Here is a 19,560-nt window from a genome sequence, read left to right on the forward strand (position 1 = left end):
GCAGAAGGTTTAAGCGGAATTCCCTAAATTCGTTACAATAGAATAATAAATTTTTCAATATTAAGACTTTGCTGTTATTCCAAATGATTGGCCTTTTCTTCTAAAACCCATTTGGTTTTCAAAGATTTCCTCTATAAGTTTTGTAACTTGAGACTAATTTTTTGGCTGAAATAATTTTTTTTGCTCAATGCTACGTCACAGACTTTTTCAAATAACTACAATACTTCCTCACCTATGTATATGACAATCTGGACTATCAATTATACAATCACTTATCGAAAAGCAATTTCACTCAAACGATCAATATGAATTTGTAAAAAGATTCGTAAAAACGGTAACAAGTTATGAATCTAGTTAGTACTGGTAGCCACTATTTCGCATATTACCCTAATCCGATTTACCATATGGAAGCTAATGCGATTTGAAAAATTTAATTGGATTGTGGATTGTATAACACGATACGGGGCCAGATTATTTCGGAGCAACCTTCAAAATTATTATTGCTTTTGAAAATTAAAAAAAAAATGTTAACTCTTTCTTTAGGTATTAAGACATAATACAAATCAACTAATACATATTTGTGTGCGCGATAATTTCGATGTCGCTTATCATCCCGAATCGTGTATACCCTCTCCTCATTTTGTTCCAAGTACCCGCCAGACTTGTTGTGTTCGAAATACCTCATCATAAAAATATACAATCATTGCATGTAAACAATCTAACGCCAATTCAACACAGAGGCTTAATGAAATAATTAGCCAAGTTTTCTACATTAAAGCCTTAATTGAACTTAATCTTCTATACAAAATACAAATTCTTAATTACTTCATTATTGCTTTTTTGAATGCCTAATCGAGTAAAAAATCCAGTCGGGTTTTGCTTCCTGCTTCAAAAATAAATTATTTTCAATAATTTACGAAAAGTAGAAAAACACGAAAAAATTTCTAAATTTAATTTTCGCTGCATTTTCTGCAAAAGATAATATGGTTTTTTCGAAAATAGGCACATATTTGGTTAGGCGCAACATCTATGGGTAGCTGCGCATGCACTTTTGTTGATTGTATTTATAGTTAAGAAGGAAACGGCTGCTTTCCATTTTAACTATTTTTTGTAAAAACGAAATATTTTTTGGGGCTGCTGACAGATGTCCGCTTAATAAAGCAAAAGGCTCTGCATGAAAAGGGAAACTTAATTATTTCATTAAATAGAATTGTGATTACATTAAATTTCTGTTTAAAAACGGTATAAGTAAAATACACAAAACAAGGAATTCGCGGAAGAGCTCAAGCTATGTCCTTTTTTTCTCACCATTTCGCGGAGACAAATTGACTGGTTAGTGGAACACATCTTATAAGATACACAACTATGGCGTTTCCAAAACAAGCCAGCCTGTTACGAATTATCAAAGGATGTTTTGCAACTGAGCGGAATTACTCCAGCCCAGAATATGATCTTATAGGTTCCTACCTACGAAGCAAGTTACGTGGTAAGCCCATCTCAGCTTAATTGTTCATGTGAGAATTTGTTTCTGACAATTTGTGTTTCCAATTGACTCCAGTTAGCGTATCCAAAACTAGGGGATGGGGGCGGAATGGCCTAGAAGGTTTAATGTTGTTATATAAATCGTTGCCGAGATGCTCGGGCTAGTACCTTAATAGTGCTTTGTTACCAGAACGTACCGGATCTATATCCGGCAAAGGACCGTCAACATCGATAACACTCCCCAAAGCCTTCGGGGAGTGCCTTTGTCATTAACACAAAAGCAACAACAACTGGCATGCTGATCTAAATCTAAATAAACTAGCATTAAGTTCAGGAAATATTCTTTTTTCCTTAAACGTATTAGAAGCAGCTTGCAATCAAGAAGCAGCCTCCTTGACTTCATTGAAAATGTGCACTCACTTATGCACACCTACATATTACCTAACAAACTAAAACACTTGACTAATAACGCTATAGTTACACCCCCATACAATCACTACAGTTATTTATGCATTTACAAAAGCCGCAAGGCCTCTGTTCTTTGAAGTGAATACACACAAATACACACACAGTGCGAAAACAGGTGTCATATTATAGTGTGATAAAATTAAATTATACGTAGGAGTCATGACTTAATTGCGCTCCAATTTTATACCAGAAGCTAAATGCAGTAGACATGTAACCACCAGACATGATATTTTACTTGAGTACGTGTTGAAGTTATTCTGGGAAAAAGAAAACTAAAAATTGCATTCATTGAATAGTGAAGAAAGTATATACACAAAAGCACATACATACATACTCACATATAAATTCAAAGGCATACTCGGTTCTCCACTTAGCATAATACACTGTAAGCTTACATACATATAAAATGCAATTTTGATGTTTTTGTTGTAGTTGTTGTGTGTGTTTAAGTTGCATGCAACAAAAGCTATGATTTAATGACACTAAACGTAAACGGCTTTTAGCTTTAGGTGAATCTCAGCAACAGTTGTTGCTATAACATCATGACTGCCTTAGCTGGATTGTGGTTGTACGGGTATGCTGCTGAAGTTGATGAGGCCAACGTGTTTGAAACGGCAAGTAATATGAAATTGTATTTGTATTTTGTTGTTGTTGTTGTTGGCGGGAAGCGCTTGTTGCTTGTGCCATTATTATTTCAGCTGTTGTTGCATCATGCTTCTTCATTCTTCCATTCTCGATACGGCGACATGATACGTATCGACATATCTGATATATAAAGCTTACAACAGACAGCTCGAAAATACAACTGAATATGGCGAGTATCTATGAGTTGAAGGCTTAGAGGGCGAATGGTTTATAACAGTGTCTAAACTACTTAATTAATTATATAGTTGTCTTATCTATGCATTCCTCCAGAGTAGCATATTTCTTATGAGCAGGTACCTGCTCGGGCGCTCCTGCCAGGCCTTCCAATGGAACAGAGTCACAAGCCTCGGATGAGAACTCTTCTTTCTGATGACGACCACAGCAAACGTTTATTGTGCTCCGACTATAAAGACCATGATTGGGGGTATGTACCTAGAGTGTCTGAACTATTTTAGGAGAAGGTACCGATTCCCGGCTGTTTCGGTGGGTTGATTGCCTCGTCACGGCAAATACTGACATCACCGTCATATAACAAGCACGATCGACCGAGTAAGGTAAGAGGACGATATGGCCTTGCGACGTCTACTATCGTGACCATATGATCCAGGGCACAATTCGGAATGAAAGTTTAATTAATTTTTTATATAGTTATATTCGTGCCGATATATTACTGGCGCTTAACCGTTTAAACAGTAAACTGGCGCCTATTGGTCAAACCAAGGGTGTTTAAATCGTTTTTTACCTGGTCATTTTTTAAATTAACGAAAAGGGTCGGGTCTACTGTTTACTGTGTCGATCCAGAAATAAGTAGATCTTACAGGCTGCCAGATTACTGCAGGCAATAACAATCAGAGTACTTCATCAAGAAATTCCTGGAGTGCAAAAAGCATTGGAAAAACTTCACTCAGGCCGGACCATACATCTGTACTGGGTTGCCGGTCATAAAGGGAAAGAGGGTAACGAAAAGGCGGATCAATTGACAAAAGAGGGTACAGCACTCACTGAAGCAACGATGCACGTTCCAACCCATTTGAGAGAAATCAAAAGAGCAGAAGCGCGGAGCAGCAAAATTTCTAAGATCATGTGCAAATCCTAAGATGTTATGGACACATTCAGTCTATGTGGGTTCTTTATTGACCGGCTGGTTCAACCTACTTAACGGCGCTGCCAGGTTCTTCCAGCGGAGCGAGGGTCACCGTCTTCTTTTGCTTCATAGGCGAGTTCGGATAAAAATACTTTCTTAGACGGAAAATCACTTTTCATTCGCATAACGTGTCTATGTTGATGTCTGAATAAAACTCATACAGCTCATCATTAAATCTTATTCTGTACTCCATATCACCAATGCATAGAGGTTAAGTGCCAAATAATGAATGAGTGAATGAAAGTAGAAAAGTCATCGATATGCGTCTTGGCAACCACGCTACTGTTGGGAACCATAATTTCGAAATAGTAAAAGGCTTCGTTTATTTGGGAACCAGCATTAACACAAACAACAACAGCAGCTCTGAAAGCCAGCGAAGAATCACATAATTATCATAAAAGCTAATTTGGACTCGGTTGGCAATTGAAAAGTAAAGTCCTTTCTCGGCAAATGAAAATCATGATCTACGAGTAACTTTTCGTACCCATCCTGCTATATGGTGCAGAAGCATGCATCATGGCAACATCAGATGAAGCGCCTCTGAAAGTATTCGAGAGAAAAGTACTTCGAGAGATTTATGGAGCTCTACGCGTTGGCGATGGCGAGAACCAAAGCAGATTTAATGATGAGCTATACGTACTTTATGCAGACATCAACATATTCCATCGAATTAAAACGCAGCGACTACTCTGGCTAGGCCAAGTTATGCGAATGAAAAAAGACGATCCAACTATGAAAGTGTTTTCATCGGAACCCGCCTATGGAAGCAGAGAAAGAGGGCCCCACTTCCCAGGAAGAACCAGGTTGAAAACGATTTAAACTCCCTTGGTGTGACCAATTGGCGCCAGTTAGTTAGACGGTCATAACCGTTTAAACGGTTAAGCGCCAATTAAGTAAGTAAGAATGAAAGTATTTGAGGCCTGCCTATTCTTAGGCTGGCGACGAAACTGCGAGAAAGCCCCATTTCAACAATTTTTTTTTACTCTTTCGATAAACTTCTACAAACATTTTTTTCAGTGGTCTTCATTGTATGAGTTTGCAATTAGACTTGATTTAGTAAATACAAAAGTTTACCTAGCACATACATATTGTAACGAATTTTAAGAAATTCTGCTTATTTGAAACCTTCTGCTAACGTTCGGATCGCTAAACTGTTGAATAAACCGCTCCACTATTTAGTATTGCAAACTGGACCTTATTTAGATTACTTCAAATTTAGTACTTCACAATTATACCTCACAACCAATAGCGTGTTTAAATCAAAATTGATTACTGATTACTTAGCTTGCGCTGCTTTTATACTCTCCGTTGCTTCATTCGCATATTTCTACTAAAGTCTAGACGCGTTACCTTCTAGAACTGCTGTATCTGCTGCTTGGTAATTGAGCTACATATATGCGTGTGTATGTATGAGCAACTACTACAACTGGTGACCACAAGTGCGTGCGTGAAATATCTCTTCGTTGCCTTCTATATATGTGTGTATATGATGATTGATGTGTTCATGTGTATACGAGTGGCTGCTCCATGTTTATATTGTTGCGTGCCTTTATTTACTAACAGCTTAGTGATGCTAAAATTCGCCACAGTAGGTATTAAAAATGTTCGAATTTGAACACTGCTTGGAAAACATATTATTTTTTGTTATTGTAGTGTTGTTGCATTTTACTTTGGCTTCCATGCGCTTAGTGCGCATTTGATTGTAATTTAATGCAAGAATACTTTATTAGTGTGGTTTGCCCGTCATTAAAATGTTGCTCCCTGTGCACAACTGGCCTGTGGGATGATATGTATTGCTTTTGCGGTTCTAATACATGACTGAAATTTGCACAAATAAACGTTATCTAAGATTTGCATACAATAATTTTATTTAAAAATAAACTTTTAGGAGCATATTAAGTTTTGGCGTATCGACAAGCAAAATTAAAAAACTTGCTTACTTACTTAACTGGCGCCTAACCGTTTAAACGGCTATGTCCCTCCAACAAGGTGCGCCATTTGATCTACTTACGTGCGCTAATTGGTTACATCGAGAGAATTCAGATCGTTTTTTACCTGGACCTTCCCGCGGAGTGGGGGCCGCCCTCTTCCTCTGCATTCATATGCGAGTTCCGAGTACTATCTTAGCCGGAACGTCATCTTGCATTCGCAAAGCATGTCCTATCCAGCATAGCCGCTGCGTTTCAACGTAAAGCTCATCATTATATCTTCTTTGGTACTTGTCGTCGCCAACGTGAATAGGTCTGTATATATTTCGAAGATCTTTTCTATTGAACACTCCCAGATGTTGTCATGGTCTATGCTTATACACCATATAAGAGGACGGGTGCCATAATTGACTTGTAGCGCATGATTTTTATTTGCCGAGATGGTAACATGAGAATTTTCTCTCGAATACTCTTAAAGCCATCGCATTGTCTTTTATTATCTTCCATCATTCCGAACCAAAACTCAAGACAGCAATGGGGGTTTGTCTTTCGATTGTTTACTTAGTCGCTACCATAATTTGTCGAAAAGCTGAATCCCTATGTTTAAGTGACTTAAACTATGAACGTTTTTCGTTAGTGTGTTTTATTAGTCATTGAGTGTGCTTGTAATTCTCAACTGGTTAGTGAAATATTCTCAAGACATAGTTTAAATTTTTTATCCAAAAGTGGGGTTTTGCAAAGCAAAATAAGGTGGCTGAACCCGCAGCCAATACCTTAGAGCCTCCAGTGCTCGCCCCCAATAAATACATAAGAGGTGTAACAGGTACATAGCGTCCTCTCTCTAAAAATAATAACATAACATAGAGTCCACAAAAATAACAAATAATATTATTACATAAAAAAAAGAAAAAACCTATTCTCCCGTCGAATCACCAAAGCTTAAACATCCTACATTATTTTCAGGCTGCCACTGCTGTTCAAAGTTTCAAAAAAAGGTACTTCGTGTTGCCTTTTCAGCCGTTTTAGTCAAGGCAGAGAAGTCGAAACTGATGGCATGTTTGGTAAGTATCTTGTAATAGCTTGCTCCTTTATAGTTGAATTCTGCTGCAAACTATTTTCTTTAGCATCCCGAAGAGGAATTTTCCTTTAGGAGATAGGCCCGAAATATTTACGAAATAGTCTCTAAATGATTGCAATTGCGAAAATGACAAAGAAATCCTAAAAAGGTTTCCAATACAATCCCGCAATGGTTCTCAAATAGTGCGGAAACAATCTTTAAATAGCAGCGAATGATGCCGAATACAATCCCGAAATAGTCCTGAAGCAATCTAGCATCAATCTCAAATTTATTTTGACACAGTCCCGAAATGGTCCCAAGTACTTCCACATCTAAGCCGAGAATTATCCCGAAGAAGCCCCAAAACGATCCCGAAATGGCAACGACATGAGTCCAATAGCCAATACCAATCCCTATAACAATCCCTATTATTAAAATCATCTTCAAATACCTCTGAATCGATCAGGAAAACATTCTGAAACGATTACGAAAACCGTCCCGAAACTATTCTGATACTGAATCCAAGAAGTCACGAATAGGTCCTTAAACAATACCGAAATGGATCCGAGGATATCTCAAAATGGTATCAGAATAATTCAAAAATATTGCTCAACACAGGTCCGAAATTATTCTGAAAAAAAGTAACATGGGTTCGTTAAAAATTACCTAGAAACGATCCCAAAGTAGTCTCCAAATAATTCTAAAATTCTTCCCAAATAGCCCCGATGTAGCAGAGCGAAATTTTCCACTGTCTTTCCCCCAAAATTGATAAGATCTCTGCCTTTATGAGCCAGATATCAAAAATGTTGGCCCAGCACAGGACAAATTAGCGTTGAGTTATAGTAATTTAAATATACTGGTACAGATAGGGGGAGCGGAGGAGTATACTTTTCGAAAATTGATATACTACCTCTGTTTATATAGTTCAAATCACAAAGCAATTAAAAAACTTGTCAAAAGTAACGGTAACCAGGGTCGTAGGAACCCTTCCGCCTTTTTCATGTGAAAAAATCCAGTACAATTTTTCAGACTATTGGCTATTTCAATCCGTCACAAAGGCAAACGTCTGGACATGCCGACGGACATCCAAACTTTCACATTTATAATATAAATAAGACAAGCTATAATTTTGATTGCTTCAAAAGAAATCCTTAAAACTTTATTCGTTGGATGAAATGCACTTTTAATATCTGGTCCTCCTACTTACTTCATGATAAAAGTATTTGCCAAAGATTACAGCATTTACTTTTATTGTGTTTGTTGTTATGACTTTAACATTGCAGCATTGCAGAAATATGATCAGCTATATACAATTTTACTAACCAGATATCAGCTTTAATGCTTCAATGAACTCAAGCAGCACAGCATAATCTACACAAATTCGTTTTTTACGAGTATATAACAAGTGCACTTAAACAAATATACATAAATAGATGTATACATATTTAATATGTTTTTTCCTTACCTGACTTTTGCTGTTCGTTTTTGATTTTTATTATATTCTTCTTTTTTTTTATTGTGCTAATAATTCCCTGCAGGCGAAGGCACACGCAATATGAACAGAACAGCATTGAGCAGCAAAAGTTGCGTATACGCAATGGTGTCCGCTTCACAGGAATTTTATTTGAATTTATTGTGACGCTATCCTCGTTGAGTTGGCAAAGCATATTCATTTGCTACACTTGAACGTTAGGGTGAGAGGTTGAAATGATTTGTCTAGACACTGGTTGCTTTTCTATTTTATGAGTATTAGAGCGATATGAAAAATGAGCATCGCACAGCGGGATAGTTTTCGATTGAGCGCACGAGTTGAATTAAGTTTAAATGCAAATTGGAAGGTAGTGAATTATAAGCTGACAAATCAGAGATTCTATTGACTTTAGCTTTTATGACAAATCATAGTTTTTAAAGGTTTTTTATTACAAGTAAATGCTGGTTTCAGCAAATGTTAATATAGCGATAACAAGCTAAGCAGGGTTTTGTAGACAGGTACATATCTGATCAGCAGCTTAGCATTTAGTTGAAGCTTCGAGTTTTGTTAAGACACATTTGGAGGATCATTCGATATAAAACAGCTACGGTGACATACTTGGTTTCAATATCATTAGTCTGAGACTCGAATATGGATTGGCGATAAAGAAGAGGAAGGATAAGAGGAAGACGAAGATGAGGACGAAGATAAAGATGACGGGTTAGGGGGTTAAAATATGCCCGCGGCAGGTTTCCTGTTGTAAGAGGCGACTAAAATACTAAATTGATTTAAGACGTTGTATAGCGCAACCCTTTTAAGCGGTTGCCAGCGCAATTTATACCTTCTCCAAAGAAATAGTCAACTTCATCTAGCCGTGGCGAATCCTGTTTCTTTAGCAGCCGAGGCTCTGGCGACCCCAATTTCTTCATGGATCTAAGAGTGGGAGGGCGGCATAGCCCAGAAGGTTTCATGTGGTCATACTAAATCTTTCCAGAGATGGTCGGGCTAGTACCTTATTGGTGCTTGTTACCGGAACGCATCGAATCTGCATCCAGCAAAGGACCATCAACATCGATAACACTCTCCAAAGCCTTCGGGGAGGGTCTTTATCGTTAATACAACAACGACAACAGTACTACAACCAGCTGCCCGCTGAGGTATGTCTGCTAAGAGCACACCTTGAGTATAGTAGATCAGCTATGTTTGAAGTTTGAAGCCACTTGGCTTTAACTTCGGCCAAATATACTCGTACATCTCCATCAATTCTTTGACATATGATCTGTGACATTCTGGATTGCGAAACCCTCAGCCTGGAAGACTGAGGCCAGCGAAAATAAAGTTTATCACCATTCCCTTCACCGAAACCTCTCAGCGTCTAAACGAAGTTTTTGAGAGTTCAGTTGAAACTCAAAGGATTTGGACACATTATAGCTCAGTGATATTAGCCTTAAAGAATATCCTGAGTAAAGCCAACGCTGGCAACCTCTGACGTTGAAAAAAAAGAAATGGGTATCAATAACTTCGCATTGAACAGGATGGTAGGTATAGTATTTAAGGTTACATATTTTTGTATTTATGGTAGGTAGGTTGAACTGGCCGGTCCATGAGGACCTGTATTTATTGTTATGGACCCGTTACTGTTTTGGTTAGGGTTATGGTTAAGTTACGGCCGGAAACTTAGTAGCTATCACCTCTTCACTGGCTATTATAATTTTTGGTGTGGTAAAAGCTGCAGCCGCTAATGATGTGGATAATAATAAGGGTACCAATAGAAAAAAATTAAGGTAAAAGAACAGAAAACAAAGGAAGGAAAAAGAAAAGAAGAGGAAAGAAAATGTTAGAACGAAAGGCAAAACCGAAATTGAAACCGGACTGTGTGTTATCAGTCTGTTATTGTTGAGGTATCGCTTTGTTATCGACTGATTATGGGCGTATCATCCTTTTCATATCGACGAGAGCTACAGATTTGTTTTCGAGGTTTCATATGCTTGCCAAGTACAGCAAAGGTAATCGACGTGTTATCGAATTTTTATCGAAATACTATCGAGTTTTCATCGAAACGTTATCGGTAGTTTATCTAAAAATCATCGATATATAATAGCTATCAATTTCTTATCGGTGTGTTACTAATTTATTATTAGCGTGTTTTTTCGATGAGTTATAAACTTGTTATCGACACTCATTAGATCGTACGAAATCGATAAAACTATTTCAATTTATTTGTTATCGGTGTGTTACTAATTTATTATTAGCGTGGTATTTCGATAAGTTATAGACTTGTTATCGACACTCATGGTATCGTTACGAAATCGATAAAACTTCAATATAAAATCGATGACACATCTGTAACCTGTCGATAACAACTCTATAATGAACTATTCATAAGCCGATGACTTGGCGATAGTTTCACTAAAAATCAATAATAAAACAATAACTTGTGGGTTGTTACTTATAAGAAGCCGAAGAAGATCTTCTCAAATAGCCCGAAATATGTTTCATTAAGTTCCATCTCTGTCTGTTTCCATCAAACCTAACATATTGAAATCAAATCAGTAGCTTACAAAAATGGTAATACCAAAGTCATCCCAGCCCCTAAACTCCTAGCGAGGTAATACAAATTACTGCAGATATAGAACAAATATCCCGCCTGGGAACTTTCCAAAAACAAATGGAGCTCTTTCCAACACCAAACAACAAAATCTCTTTGAACGCAACTACATCGATATATTCAAGTGTGTATGTATGCACGTATACAAATACAGATGTGTCCATTGAAAATTCTCCAAATAATTGTCGACAATGAGTTGATCTCATGGGTCAACTGAGCTAGATAATTTGAATGCCACTCTTATGACCATAATTGCCATCATTAACACCACTTATTCGCAATCTCCATACAACAATTATGTCATTCTAGCACGTACTTATGTGGTTAGAAAACTTTAAATTCTTATCATTCGATTTTAATCGCATTTTGAACGCTGCTTTTCTGGTGATGATGTTCGTGGTGTATATTGAGGATACATTTAGGTATGCGAGTGGCGGTTTGCCAAGCACGATGTGACGATATTTTACACTAGAAAACAATATAAGTAAGCAATTACAGTTTGATAAAAAAAAATCAAGCTACTGAGTAGATGATGAACCTTCCACAAAAATCAACGTCACCTTTATTTACTTCCATAACCTACTTTAACATCATAGGCTATTATTGTTAGTAAACCACGTCTTAGTAAAGCAAGTCTTCCTTCACCCGTCTTGTTATCACGGTTCACTAAAAGCATTCCCCTTCCTCTGCTGAAATGCAAAGTGCCATCAGGAATATGTCTGGTTCGGATCGACTGCATCGATTCGCAAAACTTGGCCCCACCAGTATAGCCTACATATAGCCCATTATACAAACCATTCGTAGAGTTTAAACATCTAATCATTAAACTTCCGCCGATATATACCGTTGGCATGACAGGAACGTTCATAAGAGCATTTCTCCCGATTTGTTCACACGCCATTCGATCTTCTTCGAAACTGTCCATGATACTGGACATTACATCAGAAGGTATAAAATGAAGACCTATAAAGTATCAATTTCGTTCTTTGAGAGAGGAACTTACTTTCTAGACTGTTAGAAAGTTGAAAGTGGCACTTGTTGGCCACAGTGATGACCTATTGCATTGTCTTTGCTGTAAATTCTGATTCTCCTGCATCAGATTAAAAAAATTCGTACGATAGGGAGCCGCTTGCCTGAAAATATATTCTGTATTTGTTTTTGTTGTTTTTGTAACCACAAAAGTACTCCCCGAATATTGACTGGAGTATAACAAATGTACGCATTCCTTCCGCGGATATTGATCCGGTCCGATTTTTTGGCCCCTCATACCTTCGTATTTTTGAGAATCATCTAGCCTCTTAACCAACCGGAGATGCGTATATTCTGTCTTCAGGGATTGGGGCATCATATTGTCATAGCACTTGCTATCTAGCAATTATAGAAAGTGTTTTCCCCTTACCGTATATACTTTGGTTACCAAGTCACCATTAATATTCCTGCAGGAATTTTCCTCTTTTTGGAAAACATCCGCCACGCCAGGGATTTTTATTAAAATCAAATTTTTAAACACCTCCCATACGTAGTGGGTCTCTGTTGAAATCTTCATCATAGCAGTTGCTTTTCCGTGCTCAGGGAAACCCATGGTGTCCACCGCTGCAATACTCTCTGCTTGGGATTATCTTCTTATTGGGAACGCTCATATATAGCTTCGTGTTTCTTTCGATGTTGAAAATTGGTACTACAGATGGCCTTATTTCGAGCCAAGGTGAAGTTGATCTACCTCAACCCATGGGAGGATGTTACGTTATGAGCGCTAAACTTATGGATTATACGACCAAAGACCCAAAAACTGCTTCACCTTCTTTTTTTAACAAGTTTATTGCACGCGTCCTAACTATCATGAACCCGCCTATGGAAGGACCAGGTGGAAAACGATTTAAACGCCCTTGGTGCAACCAATTGGCGCCGGTTGGCAGAGAGCAGAAGCGATTGGCGCGCCTTATTGGACGGTCATAACTGTTTAAACGGTTGAGCGCAAATTAAGTAACTAAGTAAGTAACTAACATGAAACAAAATCCATAAAACAACATAATGTGACAACACTCTTGGGTGATAATCTAAAAGCAACCGGATGTCCGAGAGAAGAAGGCGACACCGCCAACTTCTCCAACTGGAAATGGCTTGAGGATTTGCCTGGATTCGGCGTAAAACTAATCCAGGGAACCAAAGGCAGCATAGACCTTTTTAGCTCTACAAACAAACAAATATTATTGAGGCGAGGTCCGACGAAATTAGTTACACAGTCTCTTAGCCACCAGGGACAACTCTTAACCGACAAGTTAGTCGGCTCTGGGTGCGCGAGACTTAGAAGCTTCGAGAAGGAATACAGCAAAAGAACATGCTCACTCCAGCTTTAGTGATGTCCACCACGTAAGTATCACTACTCAGCCTTTGCTGTAAGGAAATTCCTATGATATTGTTCTGAAGTGAGGTACATGTCGTCAAGTCATAATTCTTTAAACATTTGCCATCATCGACATCAAAAGAAAAGAGTTCTCATCCGAGTACCTTTCTGCTTTTTAATAGGATATAAATTTTACGAGGCACGCTCCAGTCACAGCGTACATACCAGTTACGAGATTTATGACATTAATTTAGCGGTCTACTTCATTCAATGTAGACGCTGCAAATCTGTGGAGCCCTTCAGTCTCCAGTCTTTCTTTCTGCCAAGTCCCTAGCTGTCACGCGCTTCGACTACCGCATTTTGCACCACCTAGGTTGTTAATGTTTCCCAAAGTGTCTTCAACTACGCCATTATACTGCAGGTACTAGAGAAGATCGATGTGGTGACATAAAGAAAACAGCCAAAAGGTCAGTTGACGTTATGACCACTTCAATTGGCCATGGGATCAATTGGCCTTATGAACACTTAAAATGGTCACAAGGTCAATTGACTTTATGGCCTTTATTAATTTGACTTTGTTTTCATTCAAGAAATTCCCTTTTGACGTTATAACCATTTCGGAAAAAAAACATAACCATATACAGCTATTTAAATTCAACACAAAAACTTTCGCAGGAAGGGTAAAACGTTGAGTTGAATATCTTCTTTTTATTTAAAGGAGTCCCCACCGGCCCTGATTTTTATCTGAATTTGCACTACACATTGACCTTAATATTGTTCAAAATTTTTAAATAAATGAACATTTCTTTTTTGATTGGACTGAAGAAAAATATAGCGAAAACAACCCCAGCGGGTTAGGGGATCAGAATATACCCGCGGTAGGTATGCCTGTCGTAAGAGGCGACTAAAATACCAGATTCAAGGGGCTGTGTAACGCAACCTGTCAGGTTGCCAGCGCAATATATAGCTTCTCCAAACCCAATTGTCAACCTCGCCTATCCGCGGCGAATCCTGTTTCACTAACAGACGAGGCTCTGGCGACCCCAAACTCCTCATGGAACTTGGGGGTAGGGAGGGAGGGAATGGCCTGAAGGTTTAATGTGGCCACGTAAATCGTTCCCGAGATGGTCGGGTTAGCACCTTAATGGTGCAATGGTACCGGAGCGTACCGGATTTGTATCCGGCAAAGGACCATCACATCGATAACACTTCCCAAAGCCTTCGGGGAGCAACCTTATCGCTACAACAACAACAACAACAACATAGCGAAAACAATAAAATGTAACTGTATTTCAATAGTTGTTAAGGTGTAATTACATGGAGGTGCGAAACAATATAGTTGACTTTGTGACCACTTGACTTTACAACTAGGTTAGGTTGAACTGGCCGGTCCATGCGGACCTCACATAGACTGAATAAGTCCGTAGTGTTACCAGAAGTTTGTGTTAAAGACCAAACTGAAAAAAACCCATCAAAAACCAGGACCTATGTTATAAAATAACTCCGTCCTCTTGGCAAATACGAGAAGCTTCCTAGGGTTTAAGCCACTTGCCCCTTCCAGATCTGACAGCTGTATCACTCCTAATAGCTGGATTCTTAGCTTGGCAAGCGCAGGGCTCGATCGTTTTCTCCTCCAGCCCACACTTCCTACATCTGCTATCACTGACCAAGCCTAATTTAAAGGCATGTGACGCCAGAAGGCAGTGTCCAGTCAGAATACCCGTCATGAGTTTGCAGTCCTCTCTTTTTAATGATAGAAGCAACTGTGTTAGTCTAAGGTTGTAAGACCTACATATAATCTTCGACACTTAGAGCCTCGCGCTTGAACCCACGCCTTTCCTGCTTGGTCGATCATGTGCACCTCTCGCCTTCGCTTAATTTCGCCCAGTCTAATTGGGACGTCTACGGAGCAAGCTTCAATGGATGCGCCCTTTTCAGCTAATTTATCCGCTTTTTCATTCCCATCTATTCCCATATGCCCTGGGAGCCAATATAGATGTATGCTTCCCGATTCTCTCCGGGGACTGCTTACACTCTAACACGAATTTAGATGCTGTGGTATGCGAGATTATTGCCTTAATTGCTACTTGACTGTCAATATAAAAGTTAACACGATTGCAGCTTCGGCTATTTTCTTCCAGGGTTTCTATTGCTTTGGTTACGGCTACTATTTCCACTTGGAAAACGCTACAGTAATCCGGCAGCCTGTATGATCTTTTTATTTCCGTATCAGCACAGTATACCGCAGACCCTACTCTTTCCACTACTTTGGAACCATCTGTGTACACATGTATCGCCTCGTCCGCCATTTGAGCACCCTTGCGCCAACCATCCACCTCTATTGTGGCCTCAAGATCGCCCTCGAAGCGCAGATAGGGAATCAGGTAGTCTGTTCGTCTTGTGATTGATGACGCTATACTATTATGGCCGTATGGTCGGCACTCAAGCTGCCCCGAGGCACCGAGCCTGGTTGCAGTTGTTAACGCAATGTTCTTTGCTACCAGGTCTACAGGTGGATTGTGCAGAATGGCATACAGTGCAGCTGTCGGGGTTATTTTCAGGGCTCCCGTAATGACTAATTCGGAAAGGCAGGATAGTCATAATGTCAATATTATCGACATTGTAAACATTTGAAATTTGGCTTTATGGCCATTTGAAACTGTCATAAGGTCAATTGAAATTATGAACGTGGAGCTTCCCTGCAAAAATCGCGAGTACTCCATGCATGCATGTATGGAGTACTCGCTATGGACCAAGCGAGTGCTCCAAAATTAACCACAATTCATACAAAAAAAATGGTCCAATTAACATTGCGATGTCCTAGGACTGGACAATATAGTACCCACAGTCCAATAAACATTGTTTAGTGATTACAATCGTTAAATACGAGCAACGATCGGCTTACAATATGTTCGTGTAGAAACATGAGTTGGTCCATTGCTGCATTACAGTGGAGTATAATGGTAAGTACTCCAATGGACCACATGATCCAATGATCCTCATAGAAGAACCACCTAAATTTTCCATATAAATATTAAAAACAAATACACCACAATCGTCAACATTTAAATCCTTTTTAAAATACATATTTTTCCATGTTATGCACATTTTGCGTCAACAAAAAGTTTAATTTAAATTTTTTTCAGTTTCGTTATTTTCTTGTTGCTATTGTTGTTATTGTGTTGGTTTGTTGTTTCTGTTTTATTGCAGCTGCTGCTATTTGCAAATTGTATGTAGCTACATTGTTTAACTTTACTGTTTACATTTCTTCCTGTTCACATACATAAATATATACATACATATTTACTCCCACTGGGCGGGATAATCTCTTCCAGTTCTGAGATAACTCGTTTCTTAAATTTTTTTCATAGGATTTTCGGTGGTACAAAGCTCGGATAACGTGCGTCAGCGAGTTAAGCAACCAAACAAAAGAAAAGCAACCAGTTGATGTTGTTACCACATTAGGGAATACGAGACACAATGAGATCATTAAGATAAAAATACAGCAAAACAATAAAATTGTTTCAAAAGAAATGAAATTAAGGACAGAGAAAATCGTATACACAAAAAAATATTATAAGAAGGAGATTGTCATTTTATATCTTTGCTCATTCGTTTGTGGGAAAACTTTTTTTATGAGATGAAATAATTTATGTTAATAAGGAAGAAATGAGAATGGAATTAGCATTTGAAGATATTAAATTGATAGCTATTTCATTGAGTACGTTTCCGTTTTTACTGTTGTTCGGGGGATATGCAAATTAGGATGAGCTTAGCGAACGCCAATACAAATTTTCGATGACTTCATATTTCGCAAGGCAAAATCGGATATTACTCTTGCCAATAAATGCTACTTTGGACTAAGTAGGCAGTTGAAAGGTAAAGTCCTCTCTCGGCAAATGAAAATCATGCTCTACAATTCACTTACTTATAAAAAACAGCATACTTGGTGCGATTCACTTCACAGAAGGTTTAGGCCGAGCTTCTCTTCCGATTTGCGAAGTGCTCCTTTTAATTTTCTGTACAAATGAGCGGGGCGGGACCTACATGTTTTATGCAGACTTCGAACTGCATCTGCAAGGCAGATGAATTTTTAATGAACAGCTCTTCATGGCAGAAATACACTCGGAGTGTTTGCCAAATCACTGCCCAGGGGTGACCCCGATTAGAAAAACCTTTTTCTAAATGAAACAACTTTTTCTAAATGTTACTTTGCACGGGGTTAAACCCGGGATTCAGGTTACTTTATTGTTGGTATTTGGGTCAGACGCACACTTACACACACGCCGTATCAGATAGTTTTACCTAGTGGCAGATAACTTACCTTTGCGGTACAATCGGTGACTGGGTTTGCAACTGACTAGTTTCCTATCGACCAGTTCAGGCGATTGGTGGTTTTGATGTCTTGAAGATTTCATGGCCACACCCAATGAATCGATTTGCAAGCAACTGATGGTTCTTGAAATCGATACCCGGCGAGTCTCAGGTGACGAGTCAGTGGTTTGGTGAATCGACTTGGAGAGTCGTATATAACGAATCAGAGGATGATTTTCAAGGATGCCGTAGAATAGGATTAGTAAATCCGTGAGTCACAAATAACGAATCGGTGTATCTATTTCCAAGCAACCGGTAGTTGGTAAAATTGATATCCGGCGAGTCGTTGATGACAAGTCGGTGAAGGCTTGTGGATAGGATTGGCAAGTCGGCGAGTCGCAGATGACAAAACGGTGGATCGATTCCCGCCAACTCAAGTATGCATTGCAGATTGGCTACAGAAAGAACTCGCGATTTCCTTGAAACCGACAGACGAAATTCTAGTCGTATAAATTATTCAAATACTAACTAGTATGAATAAGACCACAATGTTATAGTCAACAAACCATTATTAAACTGACTAGTATGGATAACCCCACAAAATTGTAGTCAATGAACTAGAATGTTTCCTGACTACTTTGTCTTTTGACTGCAGGGTGGTGAAACTGGGAAACTGCTGCACACATAAAAGCGAATCGGGGTCGATGAATGGAAAAGCCATTTATCACAAACAGCACACTGCTCGCACCTCCATCCAAATCGGAAACCACCCTTATACAGGCATGAGAAGAATTGATCCGTCTCTGACAACTGCAATACAGCAGCAGAATTGCAAGAAATTTCTTAGAGAACAAACTTCGGACTAGACATAAAGCTGAAGAAACTTACATCTGACCCGATCTTAACTGGTAACCGGTATTTCCGTAAATAACTCCACAGAATGGGCATGGTTTGAAACCCAAATTTCCCATACTGCGGATATATGGACGATGTACGGCAAATCTTTTTCGATTGCAAACTCCTCTCGAAGGAGAGTAGAAGCAACACTTCTCGAACTATCCCCAAGCAGTGTCATCAATAAAATTAACTGCTGTAATGAATTATGGGTTACGGTCTGCAGATAAGTAAGGCTGAATGGCGTTTCAGATCGTAAAGTTTCGCTAGTTTAGGGGAAGACCCTCCAAAGAAGAAGGAAGTCCTGCTTTCGTAGATTCACGCAATGTGCCTCAAAAATTCCGGTTGGTGCAGTAAAGCATTTCTTCTATGAAAACGATAAAAATTACAACAGCTCATTGCACTAATGAAGTGGTTTATGGTTTGTGGAACAGCTGCTACCAAACCTAATCTGATCTTATAAGTAGAGGCACGTTTTAGCACCAAAGAGGTTGAGTCATCCATGTATTGAGAAATTCTAGAGATACATAAATATGTAAGGCGCGATATCCTCCGGAGAGATATAAGGCCGAGCTTCTCTTCCAATTTGCGTCGTGCTCCGTTTTATACCGACTCCGAACGGCATCTCAAGGCAGTTTTCACTGAGAGCTTTTCATGGCAGAAATACACTCGGAGTGATTGCCAAACACTGCCGAGAGGCGACCCCGCTTAGAAAAATTTTCTTCTAATTGAAAAAGCTTGTTTATAAAGTTTTTGATGTTGCTTTTCCCGGGGCGTGAACCCAAGATCTGCGGTGCGGTAAGCGGAGCACGCTATCATCACACTACGGCGGCCGCCAGAGATACATACATACATTTCTAGTTATGAGGTTTAATTTTAAAAAGTGGCCCTTAGCCTACTTCCCGGCTAGCCGTGCGCTGAATTCGGCACTGAATACAAATTTGCAAATTATCATAAAGCAGACATAAAACACGAGCTTCTGCAAGGACTACCATTTAAGTGTGCAATCAACTAGAAGTTAACTGATAAAGGATGATAAAACATTACCAAACAAGTTATTCTCGAACTTGATACTTGAATAGAGGTATCACAATATAAGTGGAAGAAAATATAGCATGCTTACATTGAAAGGGAAATTCTCTATGTCTGTCTACAAATCGAATTTCATGCCGATATGACCTTTAACTGTAGCATTCAAACTAAAA

General features: G+C 38.9%; 1 protein-coding gene across 16 annotated transcripts in view; it reads left to right on the forward strand.

Moving 5' to 3' along the window:
- LOC137240664 (serine-rich adhesin for platelets) overlaps nucleotides 1-19,560 on the forward strand; it is an 827,553-nt gene that overhangs the window by 680,821 nt on the left and 127,172 nt on the right. The window contains exon 1 of one of the 16 annotated variants that reach the window (XM_067767229.1): nucleotides 6,720-6,728. The exons of the other annotated variants lie outside the window; for them this stretch is intronic. Coding sequence (XP_067623330.1) covers nucleotides 6,722-6,728 — 7 coding nt within the window. The 5' untranslated portion in view covers nucleotides 6,720-6,721. Of the gene's footprint in view, nucleotides 1-6,719; nucleotides 6,729-19,560 lie in introns of those variants that run through there. 16 annotated transcript variants of the gene reach the window in all.

The sequence above is a fragment of the Eurosta solidaginis genome, chromosome 2 (assembly GCF_040869045.1).
Source record: "Eurosta solidaginis isolate ZX-2024a chromosome 2, ASM4086904v1, whole genome shotgun sequence".
Classification (NCBI taxonomy): Eukaryota; Metazoa; Arthropoda; class Insecta; order Diptera; family Tephritidae; genus Eurosta; species Eurosta solidaginis.